The sequence below is a fragment of the Aspergillus udagawae genome, assembly GCF_001078395.1.
Source record: "Aspergillus udagawae IFM 46973 DNA, scaffold_1, whole genome shotgun sequence".
NCBI lineage: Eukaryota > Fungi > Ascomycota > Eurotiomycetes > Eurotiales > Aspergillaceae > Aspergillus > Aspergillus udagawae.
The window spans coordinates 833,115-850,123 of NW_025091264.1; the positions used below are offsets into that span (position 1 = coordinate 833,115).

At 50.6% G+C, this 17,009-nt stretch overlaps 7 protein-coding genes across 7 annotated transcripts; 4 read left to right on the forward strand and 3 right to left on the reverse strand.

The window, feature by feature from the left end:
* Window positions 1-51: 51 nt before the first annotated feature.
* On the forward strand, window positions 52-1,467 carry Aud_000271 (tryptophan--tRNA ligase WRS1; the record flags this gene model as incomplete). Its single annotated transcript, XM_043285786.1, has 3 exons — window positions 52-443; window positions 506-560; window positions 613-1,467. The coding sequence occupies 3 exons, from the start codon at window positions 52-54 to the stop codon at window positions 1,465-1,467; spliced, it is 1,302 nt and encodes a 433-aa protein (XP_043141721.1).
* Window positions 1,468-1,754: 287 nt separating this feature from the next.
* Window positions 1,755-2,588, reverse strand: Aud_000272 (aminotransferase class IV; the record flags this gene model as incomplete). The annotated part of the gene is made up of 1 exon (XM_043285787.1): window positions 1,755-2,588. The coding sequence occupies one exon, from the start codon at window positions 2,586-2,588 to the stop codon at window positions 1,755-1,757; it is 834 nt and encodes a 277-aa protein (XP_043141722.1).
* A 561-nt stretch (window positions 2,589-3,149) lies between these two features.
* Window positions 3,150-5,290, forward strand: tom70 (putative mitochondrial outer membrane translocase receptor (TOM70); the record flags this gene model as incomplete). Its single annotated transcript, XM_043285788.1, has 5 exons — window positions 3,150-3,465; window positions 3,531-3,613; window positions 3,686-4,457; window positions 4,512-4,985; window positions 5,043-5,290. 5 exons carry the CDS (start codon window positions 3,150-3,152, stop codon window positions 5,288-5,290), a joined length of 1,893 nt encoding a protein of 630 aa, XP_043141723.1.
* Window positions 5,291-6,800: 1,510 nt separating this feature from the next.
* Aud_000274 (FHA domain protein) lies at window positions 6,801-9,215 on the forward strand (the record flags this gene model as incomplete). Its single annotated transcript, XM_043285789.1, has 5 exons — window positions 6,801-6,816; window positions 6,883-7,088; window positions 7,175-7,307; window positions 7,376-7,427; window positions 7,490-9,215. The coding sequence occupies 5 exons, from the start codon at window positions 6,801-6,803 to the stop codon at window positions 9,213-9,215; spliced, it is 2,133 nt and encodes a 710-aa protein (XP_043141724.1).
* Window positions 9,216-11,837: 2,622 nt separating this feature from the next.
* On the reverse strand, window positions 11,838-12,257 carry Aud_000275 (uncharacterized protein; the record flags this gene model as incomplete). Its single annotated transcript, XM_043285790.1, has 3 exons — window positions 11,838-12,041; window positions 12,116-12,207; window positions 12,254-12,257. 3 exons carry the CDS (start codon window positions 12,255-12,257, stop codon window positions 11,838-11,840), a joined length of 300 nt encoding a protein of 99 aa, XP_043141725.1.
* Window positions 12,258-14,226: 1,969 nt separating this feature from the next.
* On the reverse strand, window positions 14,227-15,538 carry Aud_000276 (Zn(II)2Cys6 transcription factor; the record flags this gene model as incomplete). The annotated part of the gene is made up of 3 exons (XM_043285791.1): window positions 14,227-14,793; window positions 14,854-15,328; window positions 15,396-15,538. The coding sequence occupies 3 exons, from the start codon at window positions 15,536-15,538 to the stop codon at window positions 14,227-14,229; spliced, it is 1,185 nt and encodes a 394-aa protein (XP_043141726.1).
* A 419-nt stretch (window positions 15,539-15,957) lies between these two features.
* Window positions 15,958-16,995, forward strand: Aud_000277 (zinc-dependent alcohol dehydrogenase family protein; the record flags this gene model as incomplete). Its single annotated transcript, XM_043285792.1, has 1 exon — window positions 15,958-16,995. The coding sequence occupies one exon, from the start codon at window positions 15,958-15,960 to the stop codon at window positions 16,993-16,995; it is 1,038 nt and encodes a 345-aa protein (XP_043141727.1).
* Between the last annotated feature and the right edge of the window lie 14 nt (window positions 16,996-17,009).

The window sequence follows — 17,009 nt, forward strand, 5'->3', positions numbered from 1 at the left end:
GTCATCCGTTTCACATCTTGATCTCGCTGTTACCGAAACCCTCACTAAAACATGGCCGACGAACCTGGACAACCCCCGGCTCTCACCACATTGAGCCTGGCCGAGAAGGCCCCCGCGTCCAAGGCAGTCGCTCAGGTTGTGACTCCTTTCGATGTGTCTGGTGGTGTTGACGAGTCAGGCAAGCTTCTCCCAGTCGACTATGATAAACTGGTTCGGGAATTTGGAGCGACTCGTATCTCCAAAGAACTGCTCGAGCGCTTTGAAAGAGTAACTGGACGTCGGCCTCATCGATTTATGCGTAGAGGAATTGTGTTCAGCCACCGTGACCTGAACTTGATTCTTGATCGTTATGAGAAGGGACAACCGTTCTACCTCTACACTGGGCGTGGACCTAGCAGCGACAGCATGCATGTCGGACACACAATTCCCTTTGAGTTCACCAAGTACGTCGTCCTCTTTCCAGTTGATGCTCCCGAAAATGAATTGACCAGGATTACTTCACCAGGTGGTTGCAGGATGTCTTCGATTGTCCTTTGGTTATTATGCTTACTGACGACGAGGCGAGTATTATGTCTATGACGAGGTCTACCTTTGCGTCTAACCAGTTTATAGAAATACATGCATTCGCAAAAGATCGAGGTTGATGATGCTAAGAGATATGCCAAAGCAAATGCGAAGGACATCATTGCAGTTGGGTTTGATATGAAAAAGACATTTATTTTCAGCGACTTCGATTTCGTTGGCGGCGCATTCTATGAGAACATCTGCAGAATGGCGAAGAGGATTACAATAAACTCCGTCCGAGGAACCTTTGGCTTCAACGACAGCAACAACGTCGGAGAATTCCACTTCTGCGCGACTCAATCGGCCACTGCATTTGCAACCAGCTTCCCTCATATCTTCGGTACCGACAGGAAGAAGGTCTCGTCGATTCCTTGCCTGATTCCCTGTGCGATCGACCAGGACCCGTACTTCCGTCAGTGCCGTGAACACGCTGAGAAGATGAAGTACAAGAAGCCCTCGTTGATCCATGCCATCTTCCTTCCCGCTCTTCAAGGTCCTGGCTCAAAAATGTCTGCAAGCGTCGAGACATCCGCCATCTACATGAACGATGCCGCCAATCGAATCAAGAACAAAATCAACAAGTACGCCTTCTCTGGAGGACAGGATACAGCCGAGCTTCAGCGGCAACTGGGCGCCAACACCAAGGATGACGTCCCGTTCCAGTACCTCACGTTCTTCATGGAAGATGACGAGGAACTGGAGCGAATCCGTGTGGCTTATGAGAAGGGAGAGATGCTCACCGGCGAGGTCAAGCAAAAATGTATTGCGGAGCTACAGGCTTACGTTCAGGCCTTCCAGGAACGCAGGGCCCAGGTCACCGACGAGGTAGTTGCTGAGTTCATGCGGGCCCGGCCCCTCGAGTGGAAAGGCAACCCCAACCCCATCGTTGTTGAGAAGAAATAGAGGTTTCTCACTTTGAATAGATAGCCCCGCTCTTCAGCGTGCACTTGCCAGTTTTGTTAAGCGCCTGCTTCCGGAATTCTGGTTGTGAGGACGCACAGATCCACCTTGGAAACATGAGTGGCCCAGCAAATGACATGAAGCGATGATAGATATGAATGAACTTGACCGTCTCAGCGGTTTCATCCTAGAATGATTTAATGCGGGCTCACGTAATAGTTTTAGCCAGGTTGTCTTATTGGGCGTAAGCAACCTTGGGATTAACGGTAAATTTGAACAACATCCATCTCTCATGATTTAGGCTCTTTCAGCAAGATTTTGCCCTGGAAGAATCCTCTCACACCATTACTGAGCCAACACTCTTCACCGTCGATCAGCTCGGCGACGGTAATTGCCTGTTCGGAGCAGAATCCTCGAGCCAAAGCATATCGCCGTGTTGTACCCGCATTACCTCCACTGGAAAGAGGTGGCGTGACCCAAGCCGGCCCAGCATCCTCTTGATCAATCTTCACTTGTGGTGATGCGGACCTCCGTCGTCTGAAATATGGAGTCGTTATGCTCCCTTCCATAATTTCCCCGTGAGGATTCACAATTAGCACTTCAGCCGGATCTTGTGGGGAGGCGATCTTGGCTCGAAGTCGTGCAGCAGTGTAATTGTCTCGGGATGTAGTCTTATGCATTGTGAAGGGCGACGGCACGGTTCTTTGAGAGTCTATCGTGACAAGCCAGGGCGTGGATGTCTGATTCATTTCGGAAGGCAGGAGAAGGCTCAGCGGATCCATTGGCAAGGCTGCGTTGACCTCGACGGTGCATGCACCATCCTTGTCAATGACAATGCGCAGACGCCAAGGTTTCGTCCGGTCTGGTATGAAGCTGTTGAGGTGTTCGACGAAGGACTCGACATCTTGTTGCAGGAACATAGCGGCTTTGCTCCACCCGAAACATTCTGCAGCTCTTAGAAGACGTTCCTGATGATAGGGGAGAAGGTAATAGGGTGATCGCAGGGAATCTGGGTAGGCATCGCTGGGTTGTGCTCTGAGCAACTCGGGAAGCGCAGGTTCGTAGCGAAGAGAGGAAATTATCTGGAAGGACTCCGAGTCTTGCGACGGTGAAATTGTAGCCATTGCGTCAACTAAGAACGAAATGGACGCAGAGCAAATGAAGCATGGAACATATGCTCAATGGTGTACTGCGGCCGCGGTAAGGAGGAATGAAAACAGAAAATGTTAGCGACGGTTAATGACAAAGTCACTAGTGGTGACAGGGCCAGTTCTCTAGCATATTAAAATCATGTCGTCTCATAAATCATTCCCATTCATTAGAGATCGGTTTTCTCAAGCGATGATGATATATGGTGGAGCAGAGTAAGCAGGAGAGCGTGATTGGCCTACTAGGCTCGAGAGCTCGGAAGGGCGCTGTAGTACGCCGGAACTTGGAACATCGAAACGCATACTTTTTCAGGGCCGCATCATCTCTCCCATCACTCTCCCTTCTCCGAAGCCTAAAAAGAGCAGCGTTTTGCTGACAAGCACCCTACCTCTTATCAAGGACCGGTATGTTATTATTTAATTGCAATTTGTTTCTCCAGCTATGCTTTCTCCGGCATTGGTCATTGTCAGGTTGCTCACTGCCATTCCCTGCGCTATGCAGAGTTCAGAATTCAGGTTCCTCTTTGCCGGGTCATCATGTCGAGCGAATCGCCATTACCCCAGCCGGTCAAGAACGTCGTTGTTGATACAGCTTCCCTCCCTGCTTCATCATCCGCGTCAGTCTGGGACCGTATCTCGAAATGGGTGTCCGAAAATAAGGCGCTGGTCTATACCATTGCTGGTGTTGCCGTGGTCGTGACCAGCGCAGGTGTTGTATACTACCTCTCCGACTCCGGCCGGACCGTCCCAGCACCGGCACCCACAGAAAAGAAGAAGAGCAAGAACCAGCGTCGCAAGGAGAAGAAGAAGGCGGAGGAGGAAAAGAAAGCAAAGGCCGCTACCGTTCAAGAGGGTATGCTAAATCCGACGGCGCTTTGCGCACCCTCTAAACACAGTATCGAGCTGATAACGCCCTAGAACAAGTTCCCAAGAAGGCCGAGGAGGCTTCGGAAGAGCTGCCTGAAGTCGACGAGACGACTGTTGATCAGTTGTCGGATGAGGTGTGTTGTTGATCCTATCCTTCCTGCTTCTCCCGCCATCCGCTGCCCGAACGCTCACACTTGCTATTGCAGACCCGGAAAGCTTATGCTGCCAAGCTCAAGGCCGCTGGAAACAAGGCTTATGGCTCCAAGGATTACAACAGGGCTATCGACCTCTACGGAAAGGCGATCATTTGTAAACCCGACCCTGTCTTTTACTCGAACCGCGCTGCCTGCTACAATGTCCTTTCGGAGTGGGAAAAGGTCGTTGAGGACACTAGCGCTGCGCTGGCAATGGACAGCGAGTACGTCAAGGCCTTGAATAGGAGAGCTATTGCGTACGAACATCTCGAGAAGTACAGCGAGGCCCTTCTCGACTTCACCGCCAGCTGCATCATCGACGGATTCTCCAATGATGTCAGCCGCAACGCGCTGGAAAGACTCCTAAAGAAGGTTGCAGAGAGGAAAGCAAAGGCTATCTTGGAAGCCAAGGGCCGCAAACTCCCTAGCCCTACCTTCGTTTCCAATTACCTCCAGAGTTTCCGCCCCCAGCCTCTTCCCGAAGGTCTTGAAGAGTCAGCAGATCTCAGTGAGGAGTCTGGCAAAGGTCAGCTGCGCAAGGGTCTGGTCGCCATGACCAAGAAGACCGGAGACGGCTACGAAGAAGCTGCTGGTGCTTTCGAGAAGGCCTTGGAACTCGGTGATCTGGGTGAATACGAAGCGTTGGCACTCAACATGAGAGCCACCTTCACCTACCTCGAGGGCAACGCTCAGTCGGCCCTGGCTGATCTTAACAAGAGTATTGAATTGCAGCCATCGTTGGTTCAGAGCTATATCAAGCGCGCCAGCTTACACCTCGAGCTTGGTAAGTCCATAACGTCGTTGTGAGCATCACCCAGGTGTTTCTGACCTGTTTTAGGCAACAAGGACGCCGCAGCCGACGATTTTGAGCTCGCCATCACCCACAACAAGGACGATCCCGATATCTATTACCACCGCGCCCAGCTTCACTTCATTCTTGGAGAATTCGCCGAAGCCGCCAAGGACTATCAGAAGTCGATCGACCTCGACCGCACCTTTATCTTCTCCCATATTCAGTTGGGTGTGACGCAGTACAAGATGGGCTCTGTTGCCTCAGCCATGGCTACATTCCGTCGGTCCGTGAAGAATTTTGAGGACGTACCGGATGTCTACAACTACTATGGCGAGCTTCTTTTAGACCAGCAGAATTTCTCCGAGGCCATTGAGAAGTTCGACAAGGCCGTGGAGATGGAGAAGCAGAGCAAGCCAATGGGAATCAATGTCCTACCCCTGATCAACAAGGCCCTTGCGCTGTTCCAGTGGAAGCATGACTTCCAGGAAGCCGAGAACCTTTGCCAGAAGGCTCTAATCAGTAAGTCGTTATCATTACCTTCTGTACATGTTGAGGATTCACTGACTTGCTTTTCAGTCGACCCCGAGTGTGATATTGCTGTGGGAACCATGGCCCAACTCCTTCTTCAACAGGGTAAGGTTTCGCAGGCGCTCAAGTACTTCGAACGGGCCGCAGAGCTGGCTCGTACGGAGGCGGAGATCGTCAACGCCATCTCGTATGCCGAGGCCACTCGGACACAGTTGGAAGTCCAGGAGAGGTACCCTCAGCTGGCAGCGCGTCTGCAGTCCATGGGTGCTGGCTTGGGCGGACCTCCTGGTCTGTGAAGAGTCACTGAGCCACTTCAATGAGGCACACACCATGAACTCTTTCACACCTACATAGACCACATTTTGCCCCGAGGGCTTTTGCGAGACTAATCGTTTCCCTCCATTCTATCCGTCACTCCACTGCAAGCCATGCGAGCAATACCTCCGCCTTTATAATGGACCGTTTTCTTAGCTCACTCTGATATATCCAGGGGGTGCTCGGTCTTCTCACTCACGAGTCTGTACCTACTACCACATGTTTTGCGTTTCGTTATATGCGTTTCCCCTCTTTATCTTAAAAGATCCCTTCTCTGATTGTTCACCTATCATATGTCCTCCTTTTCTGTTTCTTGTATGTTTTTGGTCGTCTGCTTGTTTACGAAAAGTGCTGGCCTCCCACTATGGAGGAATCAGCATTGTGGCCGGAATGCTTGAGTATGTTCGACGGCTAGAGCTTCGTTTCTGACAAGGGATGGCGACGGAAAGGATTTCACTTGTACCATAGTAGTAAGCGGGTGGATAGTAGGAATACAGTATGTTGGTTGCCTTTTTCAATGTATGCTATCTACTTGGGTGGATCTTTTACACTCTCACATATATAATATCTAGTCATTGTTGTTTCTGGTGTACTGTAGATTTCCCCACAGGCTATAGAAAGAAAGTCTTATCGCCAGCCCAACTGCCTAGACTAATCCTTATCACCTGACGGCGGGTGGACCACGGGAAACCCCACCTCTCTCTATCAAGGTACTAATCTACCTTAAGTAGGTAAGGTAAGGTCGGGTCGTCATTGCGTATCACAAGCATCAAAGCGTCACCATCTCAGAAGGAACTGTGGTTCACTCTCTTTACTCGTACATCATCATCATTATCACTTGTAAAATAGTTCCTGCTTGTCTTGATGACTCACTAAAGCGGTTTTGAACCCCCTCAACTCTGCGTTGTTTGGTGTCTTAGGTAATACCCCAGTCAGCTGCTAAATAAGATACACTTCGTTATATCATCCCCACAACTCCTTCCTTATCAAGCCGGGTATTGTTGGTTGATTCGGCCTGTTGTGCCGCCGTGATTATTTGAGCATCCATCACTGCCTCTGCCTTGGGTATTGACAGCCTAGATCAACTTTCCAGGCAGCCATTCTGAGTCAACGTTTTCTACCCACGGAATCGTACGTGATTACGGTGTTGCTTGTCCACGTTTATCCGCCTGACACCGACCGTCCCTTTACCTCAGGCTGATCCCGTACACTTCCTCCTCTTACCCCTCCCTACCTTAGCTATCTCCCCATCATCGACTTGGCTGCCTTATCGCAACGAAGACGTATTGAAATCCTTTATATTTACTCATCAAAACGACCAGAGTTCACGACTGTTCAACACTTTTCCAGCTCGCCTGTCAAAGTTATCGAATATCGTGCTTACAACAGTGAAGGCGTTGTCTTCTTAGTTGTAGGTGATAAGCGACACTTTCTCCCTTACGCGGACACTCGAGGCTCGAATTTCACGAGTCGACTGGCAAAACCTTCATTATGCCTGATAAGCAGGGTATGTAACCCACCGTGATCTTGTACAGAGGTAGAACACTTGACTTACTTGTCCCTGTGTTGCTAGCTGTTGTGACTCTTTACCCGCTCTTCCAGCCAGATGTCCTGCCATCTCGCTCCCTAACGTTCGCTCCTGATACCGGATTCGTGAAGATTGGCCGGGCTTCTAAGCGGGAAGCGAAGGGTCTCGTCCCCGCTCACCATAATGCATTGTTCGAATCAAGAGTAATGTCCCGGGATCATGCGCAGTTGAGCGTTTCCTTCGAAAAGAAGGTAGGTGATGTCAAGGCAATCCCGCCCCCTTGCATGAAGTTTCAACTCTTATGCAACAATGTTCGTACTAATGCAATTGAGCACAGGAGGTCTACATACGGGACAATGGCTCCATGCATGGTACTTGGGTCAATTGTAAAAAGATAGCGGCCGACAAGGATGTCCCAATCCATAGTGGTGATGTTGTCATATTTGGTACTGAGGTTATACGTGGCGAGGGTATGCCCTCTATCTCAATAGTGATTTCATGCCAGACATTCATTCACTCACTTACCTGCTCTCTCTAGATACGTATCCACCCATGAGGGTTCGCTGCGAGTGCGAGTGGTTTGACGTAGAGTACGTGGCTCACTGCTTTAGTTTCTCTCGAGGCTCTTTTACTAACGCAGTAACCTTGGCAGTGAGGGGGCTTCGAAACCCCAAAAAGCGCAGGATAACCTAAAGACAAACACCTTCTGCGTTCCTGACGACGACGATGAGGTAACTGAGATTGTCGACGAGGCCCGGATGGACTCTCCATCGACTGGATCTTACGTGCCAGACGACGCAGACATTTCTTCGGACTCTGATCATCACCGATCTGCTGGAAACTCCACGCCCTTGACTTCGCCTCTGAAAAAGGAGGTTTCTGTGGAACTGGTGGAAAATAAATCCTCTGCGCCCGCCAGTGATCTTCAAAGTCATGTGGTCAGATCACAGCAAAGTCCCATTGATCTTGACGAAGAGAACAATGAACACCCTCTTGTAACTCCGCGGATGACTCCACCGTGTGTTGAGGACACTTACGAAGGTTCCTATGCTGGTATAGCTGACGATATGGGCGGCATCGATTATGCTCCAGATAGGGACTCGGCCACTGGATTCGATGGTTGGGAAGAAAGTGAAGAGCAAGGCGACTCTGACGATGATTTGATGTCACACTCATCTCTAGGTGTTGACGCCGATGGGTTCGTTAGGGAGGCCGATACTATGGCATCCAATGTTCCTTCGACTTCAATGATCTATGAATCACTAGTGGCAGTGGCTGTGAGTAAGGGAGCCCAGTCACAGGAGGAGAACAGATCGCTACCCGCTCAAAATGTTGCACCTTGCTCGACGGCGGTTACCAGTAGTGAGCAAGTTAGCCCCCCGCCCGCTGCTCCAACCCTGAACGGCTGGAAATCCGCGGCGGACGAAGATTCCACCGAGTCGACTCCCCTCAAGTTCGGCTGGTCATCCACCCCACAACCCGTCGGAGTCTCCAATCCGGCGTCACGGTCCAGTGGAAGATCGCTCGATCACTCACTTGCTTGTTTCCATCACACTACGTTGCCATCAGACGCAGACGAATGTTGGCCCAACGCTGGATTTCATCCCATCGATCCTTTACCGGAATGTCAAAGCAATGACATTGCTATATCGCAAGATCACCGGACATCGGTTGCTCCTTATACTGATGGACCATTTGTCAACAGTCAGCCACATACAGCTTTCAATGAATTTGAAAAGGGAAATAAATTTCACTCTACCGCTGCCACCAACACTGGTCAGCCAAGTCGAGAACAGCACTCTAATGATGAGGGTATCGAGGCTCGGGACGACAGTAGCCGCGTAGATGTGCAGTCAAAGCCTCATTTAGTCTCATCCATGGCCGGTTCGGGGGCCACACGAGACTCCAATACACGCCTTTCTATCGCTGACATTGTTGATGCTTCAGATTGGACAGCAACATCTGGCGTCAAGCCATCGCGGAAGAGGAAGGCTCCTGAGATGGAATCGGACTCGGAGGAGCTTGATCAGGACCTTGAGGGGCACTTCCCTCATGTCGCTTCCGTCGACATTTATGATTTGCTTGACAAGCAATTTACCAGTGGGTCTGCAGAGTCATTTTCTCAAGACGCTCAGCCACAAGTTGCACCCGTTGATCTGGACGCCTCCCTCTCGCATCTTACGGTCACTCAGAATCCCAGTGATGCACCCAAAGCTGCCAAACCTGCTGCTAAAAATGAACGGCCATCGAAGAAGCAAAAGGTTTCGGGCGCAGGCAGCTTCGGAAGTCATGTCGCTAGTGCTCTTCTCGGCGCAATGGTTGGTGGATTGGGCACAGTCGCTCTTCTAGCCTCACTCCCCACTGACTACTTCGCTTAAGAGGCTTCACGGGGAGTGCAGCTGCGGGTCTTTTCCTTACCTCTCTCCACGTCTCCTTGCCTTCATATATTTGCTTCTTTAATTTCTCCCCTCGTGCCAGACTGCGTTTTTTACCCTGGCATTTCTTTCAACGAAGTCGGTCGTTTGGTTTCTGGGGATTCTTGATCGTTTCACGGCGTTTATTCTACCCCCCGATGGCTTGGCTTTTGGGAACCTTGTTGCTCTCCTGATGATTTGTCGAGAATTTGCAGGATCACTCACGCCTGGTGCGGGCGTGTTTTCTTTTATTTGTCCTTAAGAAAGAATCTTACAATGAGATATGTTTATGATGCATCTTCCACATTGGTAGCTTACTGCAGAGGCCCAGGCATAATTTACGCAGTTACCATGACGACCATTCTACTGAAGCAAGCACATTCTTGCTTAGGATTTCATTTCACCCGTGACTCCCAACGCCAGCTGGCAATGCACGGTGTCTGATATCGAGGCTGAGGGCTTGCAATCACTGAGCATATTGATTCCTCCGGTCCTCGGAGCTCTGGTCATGATTCTAACTCATGTATAAGCCCGATAATGGTCCCTCTAAGGACATGGATTAGCTATAATATACAAAATGATGTTATCAAGGATTGGCTGCCTGATATTGAGGGCATCAGCTGATCGCAATCTGTTCGGCGATTCCTCTTGTGCTTTGGCTTTGTGCAACATCAACACCATCACCTCACCGACGCCAATCATAGAGGAAGAAACTCCACGGTACGCACGGTAGACTGGTAGGTCCTTCCGCTCGGCCATCAATATGCCGCGGAAATAATATCCAACGAATACAGAAACCACAAAAAGTGGATCATAGGTTAGCAGTGACTTCCTGCCTCCGCCACATCATTCATGGGCATTAGTCTTTGGCTGGAGATTTCGAGCAAGGTTCCGATGGCAGTTGCAATGACACACGAAGCTAAGGTGAGCCCCTCTCTAATGCGGGATTTATAACGGATGCTTGCATATCCGCCTAAGCCCAGCCCATGAATAGGCACTATGTCTGTCCCACGCTGATCTTGTATCCATTTTCCCATCCCCAAGCCATGTCTCGGATCGGCCGGTTCAATTGGGATAAGTCTTCGCTGCAAACGCTCTCCAGCCGTCTTCATCATACTATATCCTGAATCTCATGATTCTTGACACTGGAGACTTTTCCACCTGGACGGATGTAACCTCGCGGTGCGATGACTACGACATATCAGTTTCCTGGGAATAATCGGTGAGCGCGCAAGGTTCGTCTGAGTTGTCTTTTGCAGGGACCAGGAACCTGCGCCAGGCTAGCGAGCCAATTAGCTGCAACATCACTTCAACTGCAAACGCATCTCACATTTGTTGTGAGAAGGGCTTCGTGGGTGACCATGTTTCATCTCATGCCTTTACGACCTCAAGGACATGTGATCACTCGATCTGCAGGTAAAGTGCCATGCATCTGATACGAGGCACAGAAAGCTTTCCTTGCCACAAAGACTCCAAGTGTGCACTCACCATGCGGTTGATAAAATCGTTAGGCTCGCTGTGCGGGTTCCACTGCTCGTATATCGGGCGGATACCTGCATGAGACCACATATTTCGCATCAAGAGATGAGATCTCAGGCGCAGTGCTGAGAGTGCTCACGAGACCGTTATGAGAGATATTCGTTGCCTTTCTCACAAAGCCACTCACTTTACTAGCCCGGAGATCCGGTATATTGGATCGACTATGATGGTGTCCTAACCAAGCATATCCCTGACTTTTCGATGCAAGCGATTGGGGTTGTAGAAGCCAGGCCATAACAGACTGTCGACTTATCCAACAGCGTCCTCTAGCATGTCCTGCTACAGGCAGACATACGTTTACTAACCTTGCAGCAGCTTGGATCTTGCCATGCAGCGCAATGGTGCCCGCCGCAGAAGCTAGGCTCTCGCTTAGAGTCGCATTTGATACGCTGGGCTCAATTCCGTTGAATCATCGCATCCTCGGTCATAGAAACAGAGTGATTGAGCATGCATTAGGGGTTCAGCTAGTGGGCTACGAACTAGCGAGACGAATGACATTCAAGCCGTACAGAAATCGATCGTGTTTTTGCTCAAAATAGAAACGTGATTTGTGGGCACCGGTAATACGTCTTCGGCATTGCTGACGGGAACATGACGCTAACTTGCTGTTACCTCTTTCTCGTCTGTACACCTTCTAGAAGAGCGTTCTGTGTGATCTATATTTGATACACGGGAATGATATCATGCTGGCACGTTGCCCTGCAGCTATCCGTGGTTGTCAGCGAGCCCTCACCTACTTCGTTGGAATGGTCAGTGATTCGAAATTCCTGTGCTAATCCCCTATCATTCGCGACTCGAGTAACACGGCTCTTGGTGGCTGCCATGCTTTCGCCTTTGTTCCATGGTGTGGATCTTGCGATATTTCCAATACTTTATACTTCTCCTGTTTTTCCCCTTCTTTCCTTCACTCTGATTGCATGATTCGGCGCTCGCTCCCTGCCTACCTGGACCTAGCTTCATGCGGCATGTCATAAGCGAGGCTCGGACCAAGACATCTGGTCGACTTTTCAATGTCCCTCTCAACTACTTGCGACTTGGGACCCAGCTCTATGGACCGCACTCGCCGTCAAGTTTCCACTTTTCGGGAGCTCTGACTTGCCCGGTGGTCTTGAACATGTGTCTCCTCTGGACCGTTGGGCCGCTTGGGCGTCGCTTCGATGGTTCCTGATCCCTGCCAGCGCAGCCGATCTCCTCTGATTCCGCCGCAGCTCCGACTCGGACGACAGGCGTTGATTCGCCACCAGCAAGGATCTAAACGGGATGGATAGACTCGAAACTCTAGTCGCAGAGTCCAGTGACCATATCGTCTTTTGCTTACGGCATACGGAGAAATCGCCGTTTGGACTGGACAGGGAGGGGCCTTGTTCGGCCTGCAAGGCCAAGATTTCTTTCTGCTCATCTAATCTAATCACACCACCTGCGCAGTTATAGAAGCTGTATTAAGTCGAGACTAATAAGCAAACCCATTTCCTCAGCTGAACAGGCTGTTCTTTGAGAAGTTGGCCAACTGATATCAGCCAGGCTTCACGGATCGTTTACTTCAGGGAATGCAATTGTGTCTACAGTCTGCCTCTACCTTTGATTTCTTTGCCGCAGGTTCCAAAGCATACAATCATTGTCGTACAACGTAACCGAGGCAGAACACTGTCATATCGTGCTATGTCGTCGCTGAACCTGGACCCGGAGCATACAGCTTGCATAGGAGGCCGGACCGTCTTAACCTGTCGGGACTGCGCAGGTAACGCACCAAGGTACGTTCTTCATACTTTTTAAGAGTATATTGCACTGATTCTGACATCCTGCAGAGGAGCCGTATGTGCCAGTTGCAATGGACGCGGCTTTAGCATCTTCATCTGTGCACATTGCAACCCGGCGGCGGCTGCGCTTACTGCCAGGAATGCAGCCTCATCTACACTGTCCTCACCTGCATCACTGAGCCGAAGCTCGTCGACTTCGGTGTCATCGCGGAATGATCTAGCGGCTGCTCGACTGTGGAAGCGCTTTGGGGATGGAGACGGTGGTCCCGGAGGTGGGAGGATTGGAACAAGTGCCAATACGCCGCGGAGTGTATGATCAATATAGGTGCTCAGGCATGACTTATGCGAGTACATCAGACGATGTTCCACGGGAGCTACAGCTACACCTTGCATAGTGACGCGGGGATCCTGGCGACGAGGAGTTTCGAAATTCAATAAAAGATAGGGGCATACATTCTTTGTATATACTTCCTCAAAGGCAGGCCGCAGACAAGAGGTCTTTCTTCTGAAGGGTCTATGGATCAGCAAATGACATTAACTACTTACCCTCCGAAGGCGGATCTATCTTTAAAGCTACTATATAGGTTTGGATTCGCAAGATGCGTAGCATCTTGGAGTAACATTGGTCTTTTAGTCTTGCGGGACCTAGTGGTAGTAGCAGCAGCAGCAGTAGTAATCAAGCCCATAGAGCAGCCCCCAGAGCTGCTAGCTGGGTCCTGGGGTCGTAAATAGCAGAGAGCTGATTTCAATAAAACTACGGTCTAGGTGATGTCTCACGAAGATAAGGCTAAGAGTTGCAATGCCGTTGTCAATTGGGAGATTATGGTAGAAGTTAAATAAACCTTGGAATAATTCACTAGCAGCAGGTCAATGGATTTTTGAGCTGATAGTGACAGCCAAGCATGTCATCATTCCAGAGGCAACCACAATGAGGGACAAGGTGGAGGATAACAACCTCTAGATGTCAATCTCCAATTTAGAGAACAGCATCCGTAACACCCAGCTCTTGCTCCCAGTCACCTCTTCAAGTCGCAGTACAGCAAGAGTGTACTCTACGCTTCCCTTCCCTCGAAGTCTGTCTATAATTAGGCGTTTGAGTGCGGGACGTGACTGACCACCACGCTTCCGTTGCTCAATGATGCTCTCCAACTCGGGATCTTTCGTGCGAAAGGCGTGGATGAGAGGTATTTGTAATAGCCCTTTTGTTCAGAGTACTGGTTATTCCTATGGATCAGCATATTGTCAATTTGTCGATGAATGAAAATTAAAGCATACATCGGCAGACACCAAGTTCAGATAGTCGTCTTGAATTCTGGAAGAACCGACCCAGTAACGAGATGAATTTGCTTAGGTCAAGGTCCCTTGTGACTTTTAGCTTTTATCTCGAAATTTAAAGGAACAACGTACCCGTTCGCTCTTGCTTCGGACTGCAGTCGATTAGACTTCAGAGTAGACTGGTAGACTTCGAGGTTGTTTACATTAGCATACCAGGGCAACGACCGGAAGAGGGGACAACAGACTTCCATCCATGTTGTTCCACAAGAGCAAATGTTGTCCCAGAAGGCTGCTTGAGAGAAATAGTGTAGAAGGGCTCAGGATTATACCTAGTGATATCTCCAGCTCAGTAGATCCCCGAGTTGACTAAGGCCCAAATGACAACCTAACCATCCGAAGACACATCAAGCTGCATCTAGAGCCTCCAAGACATGTGCTGACTTGGAGATCCATTCGTGTTCCAAAGTCTCATCCAAGATGTGGCGGTGCACCTCCTCTGTCGCAACAGAGACCCAGTCCGCTCTGCCTACGGCGTTCCACAATGGAGTGTTCTTTGGCAAGGGAAATTGTAAATCCTGTGCCCGAAGCTCCCTGCTCGATGCCTTGGTTGTATCCAGGACACCTTGTCCACACCCCTTTCCACTGCATGCCGTGCACACTTTATATAGAGCAATGTTGAATCGCTTCACTTCTTCAATGCTTACCCAGACGTACGAAGGAAGATCATTCCGGCAGTATCGCGCGAGCATGTTTGGATAGTAGAGCATCCCCAGCTTTTTGCAACTCACGACTAGCCTGCGAAGCAATTCGGCATCCGCGGCCGATAAAGCAGGCCTCAGGTCGAGGCCCAGCGCGCCACGATCTTTATATAGTATAGCAAAAATAATATGGAGCAAGATGGCCTGATATGTCGGGATAGGCCAGGAACAGGAACTGCATGCGGCCTCGGACTCCGAAGCATCCCATATCTCCTACAACGGCCGTGGTTAGTACAACATACAGACCTATGGCCAAACGTTCTGGGAGCAAACCCTTTGTTGATGTATAGCCGAACTCAGGACATTATGCAACGCAATCGCTCGCGACTGCGCATTGTCCTCGTTACTCAGCCACAAGCCGATAACAATCATTGACTGGACAAGCAAGGGGGTCTCCGCCGATTCTTTGAACGAGCCCTGGTGAATGAAGCGCCAATACGGATGGAACAGCCTGAAATAAAGGCTGATATAATGTCTTTCCTTTTCGGAGCGACTCGCTTTTGGGTGGGTCGGACTCGGATGCGCCACTGGTCCTGAGTCTGTCGAACCGCTGAGATCGCCAATCTGCTGTCCTTCATCTTCATCCTCTTGCGCCAAAGAACATTGCAGTCCACGACGAAGGCAATTACTACACGGTGACCCACCCTGGCATCGAGCCTTCTGATTTCGACAGCTTGTACATGCGAACTTTATACGGGCCGGCGCCTCCACGCCGTGCATCGACCGCATATGTCGCCGGAGCGTGTCACTAGACATCAGTATTAATTGCTATCGCATTCAGCAAATACTGAGGGAACAGCTTCAACCACGCTTACCTCCGGCCAAATTGCTGGTCACAAGTAGTGCACTTGAATACTTGGCCTCGGGAATGGCGCGCCTCGTGGCGACGACGGTGCTCCTTTCGCTGGTAGCTCGCGTTGCACGGTGGGAAGCGACATGGGAATGGTTTTGAATGCATCTTATTGGCTACTGAGATGCTGATAGAGCGTACCTAGGTGAAAGGCTGGAGAGACTCACATGTAGGATGGATACTTAATCTCAGCAGTAGGAATTGTGGGATGTTCAGCCAGCTCCGCATAAGTTAACTGGTTCAGCCAATGTATGACTCGGAGAGCCCACCGACCGACCGGAAAGCCCACTTGCTGGTATACAGTTCTCCCCATAACATTATTAATACGCTACAGCAATTGACTATTAATTTGTGCTGCGATGGATGTCCCTTGCCTGGAGAACAGTGTCTCTGGTAATATAACTCAATAGAATTTATACATCTTTCCCTTTTTCTTTTTCCCCTTGCAGGATCTTGTTACCAATCGGCCAATTCTTTCACTCGCAATCATTATCCATCCAACCAGACCTGGCTGTTATTATCCGAACATGGATCAAATGAAAGCAGTCCGCGTTGTTACTGCAGGAAGTAAGGTAACGACCGAGCTTCGTGACGAACCCCTCCCAAGCCCAGGCCACCACGAAGTTCTGATCCGAGTGCACGCCGTCTCACTCAACTACCGCGACACAGCGCTGCTGCGAGGCGAATACCCAGCGAAAACCAAGAAGGATGGCATCCCCGTCTCTGACGGCGCCGGCGAGGTCATCGCCGTCGGACCAGGAGTGACGCGGGTGAAGCCCAGCGACCGGGTCGCAGTCAGCTGCAATACAGCCTGGACCGGCGGTCCGTATATCCCGGAGTATGCCCTTACCAGCGTCGGGTTTCAGATAGACGGGATGCTAGCCGAGTATGTGCTCTTTCACGAGGACGCACTCGTGCACATCCCCGACTACATGTCCTACCCCGAGGCTGCCTCGCTACCCTGTGCGGCGGTGACGGCGTGGACAGCGCTGAACAAGATTGAGCCCCTTCAGCCGGGCCAGACGGTGCTGATCCAGGGAACGGGGGGAGTCTCGCTGTTCGCGTTGCAGTTTGCGAACATGTTCGGCGCCCGCGTGCTGGCGATTACCTCGTCGGATGAGAAAGCTGCGAGGCTCAAGGAGCTCGGCGCCGATGCTGTGGTGGATTACACCGCTTCTCCAGATTGGGATCACGAGATTCTAGCTCTGACCGACGGCAAGGGAGTCGATAGGGTCCTCGATATTGCGGGCGAAAAGACGATTCGGAAGTCTGCGGCGTGTACCAAGGTAGGTGGTGTAGTTGTTGTGATTGGGTTTGCGAGCGGTTTCGGCGGCGGGCTTCCGCCCATCGATATACTCGCTCGGTCCCTGACGTTGTCCGGCTCAATGATCGGGTCACGGCTCGATTTCGAGGCGATGCTTAGGGCGATGGCGAGACACAAGGTCCGGCCGGTCATTGATCGGGTTTATCCCTTTGCAGAATACCGAGAGGCGTACGGAAGGCTGGAGACTGGACAGCAAGTTGGCAAAGTTGTTATCGAAGTTGCAAATCAGGCGGCCAACTAGGAGGTTTATACACG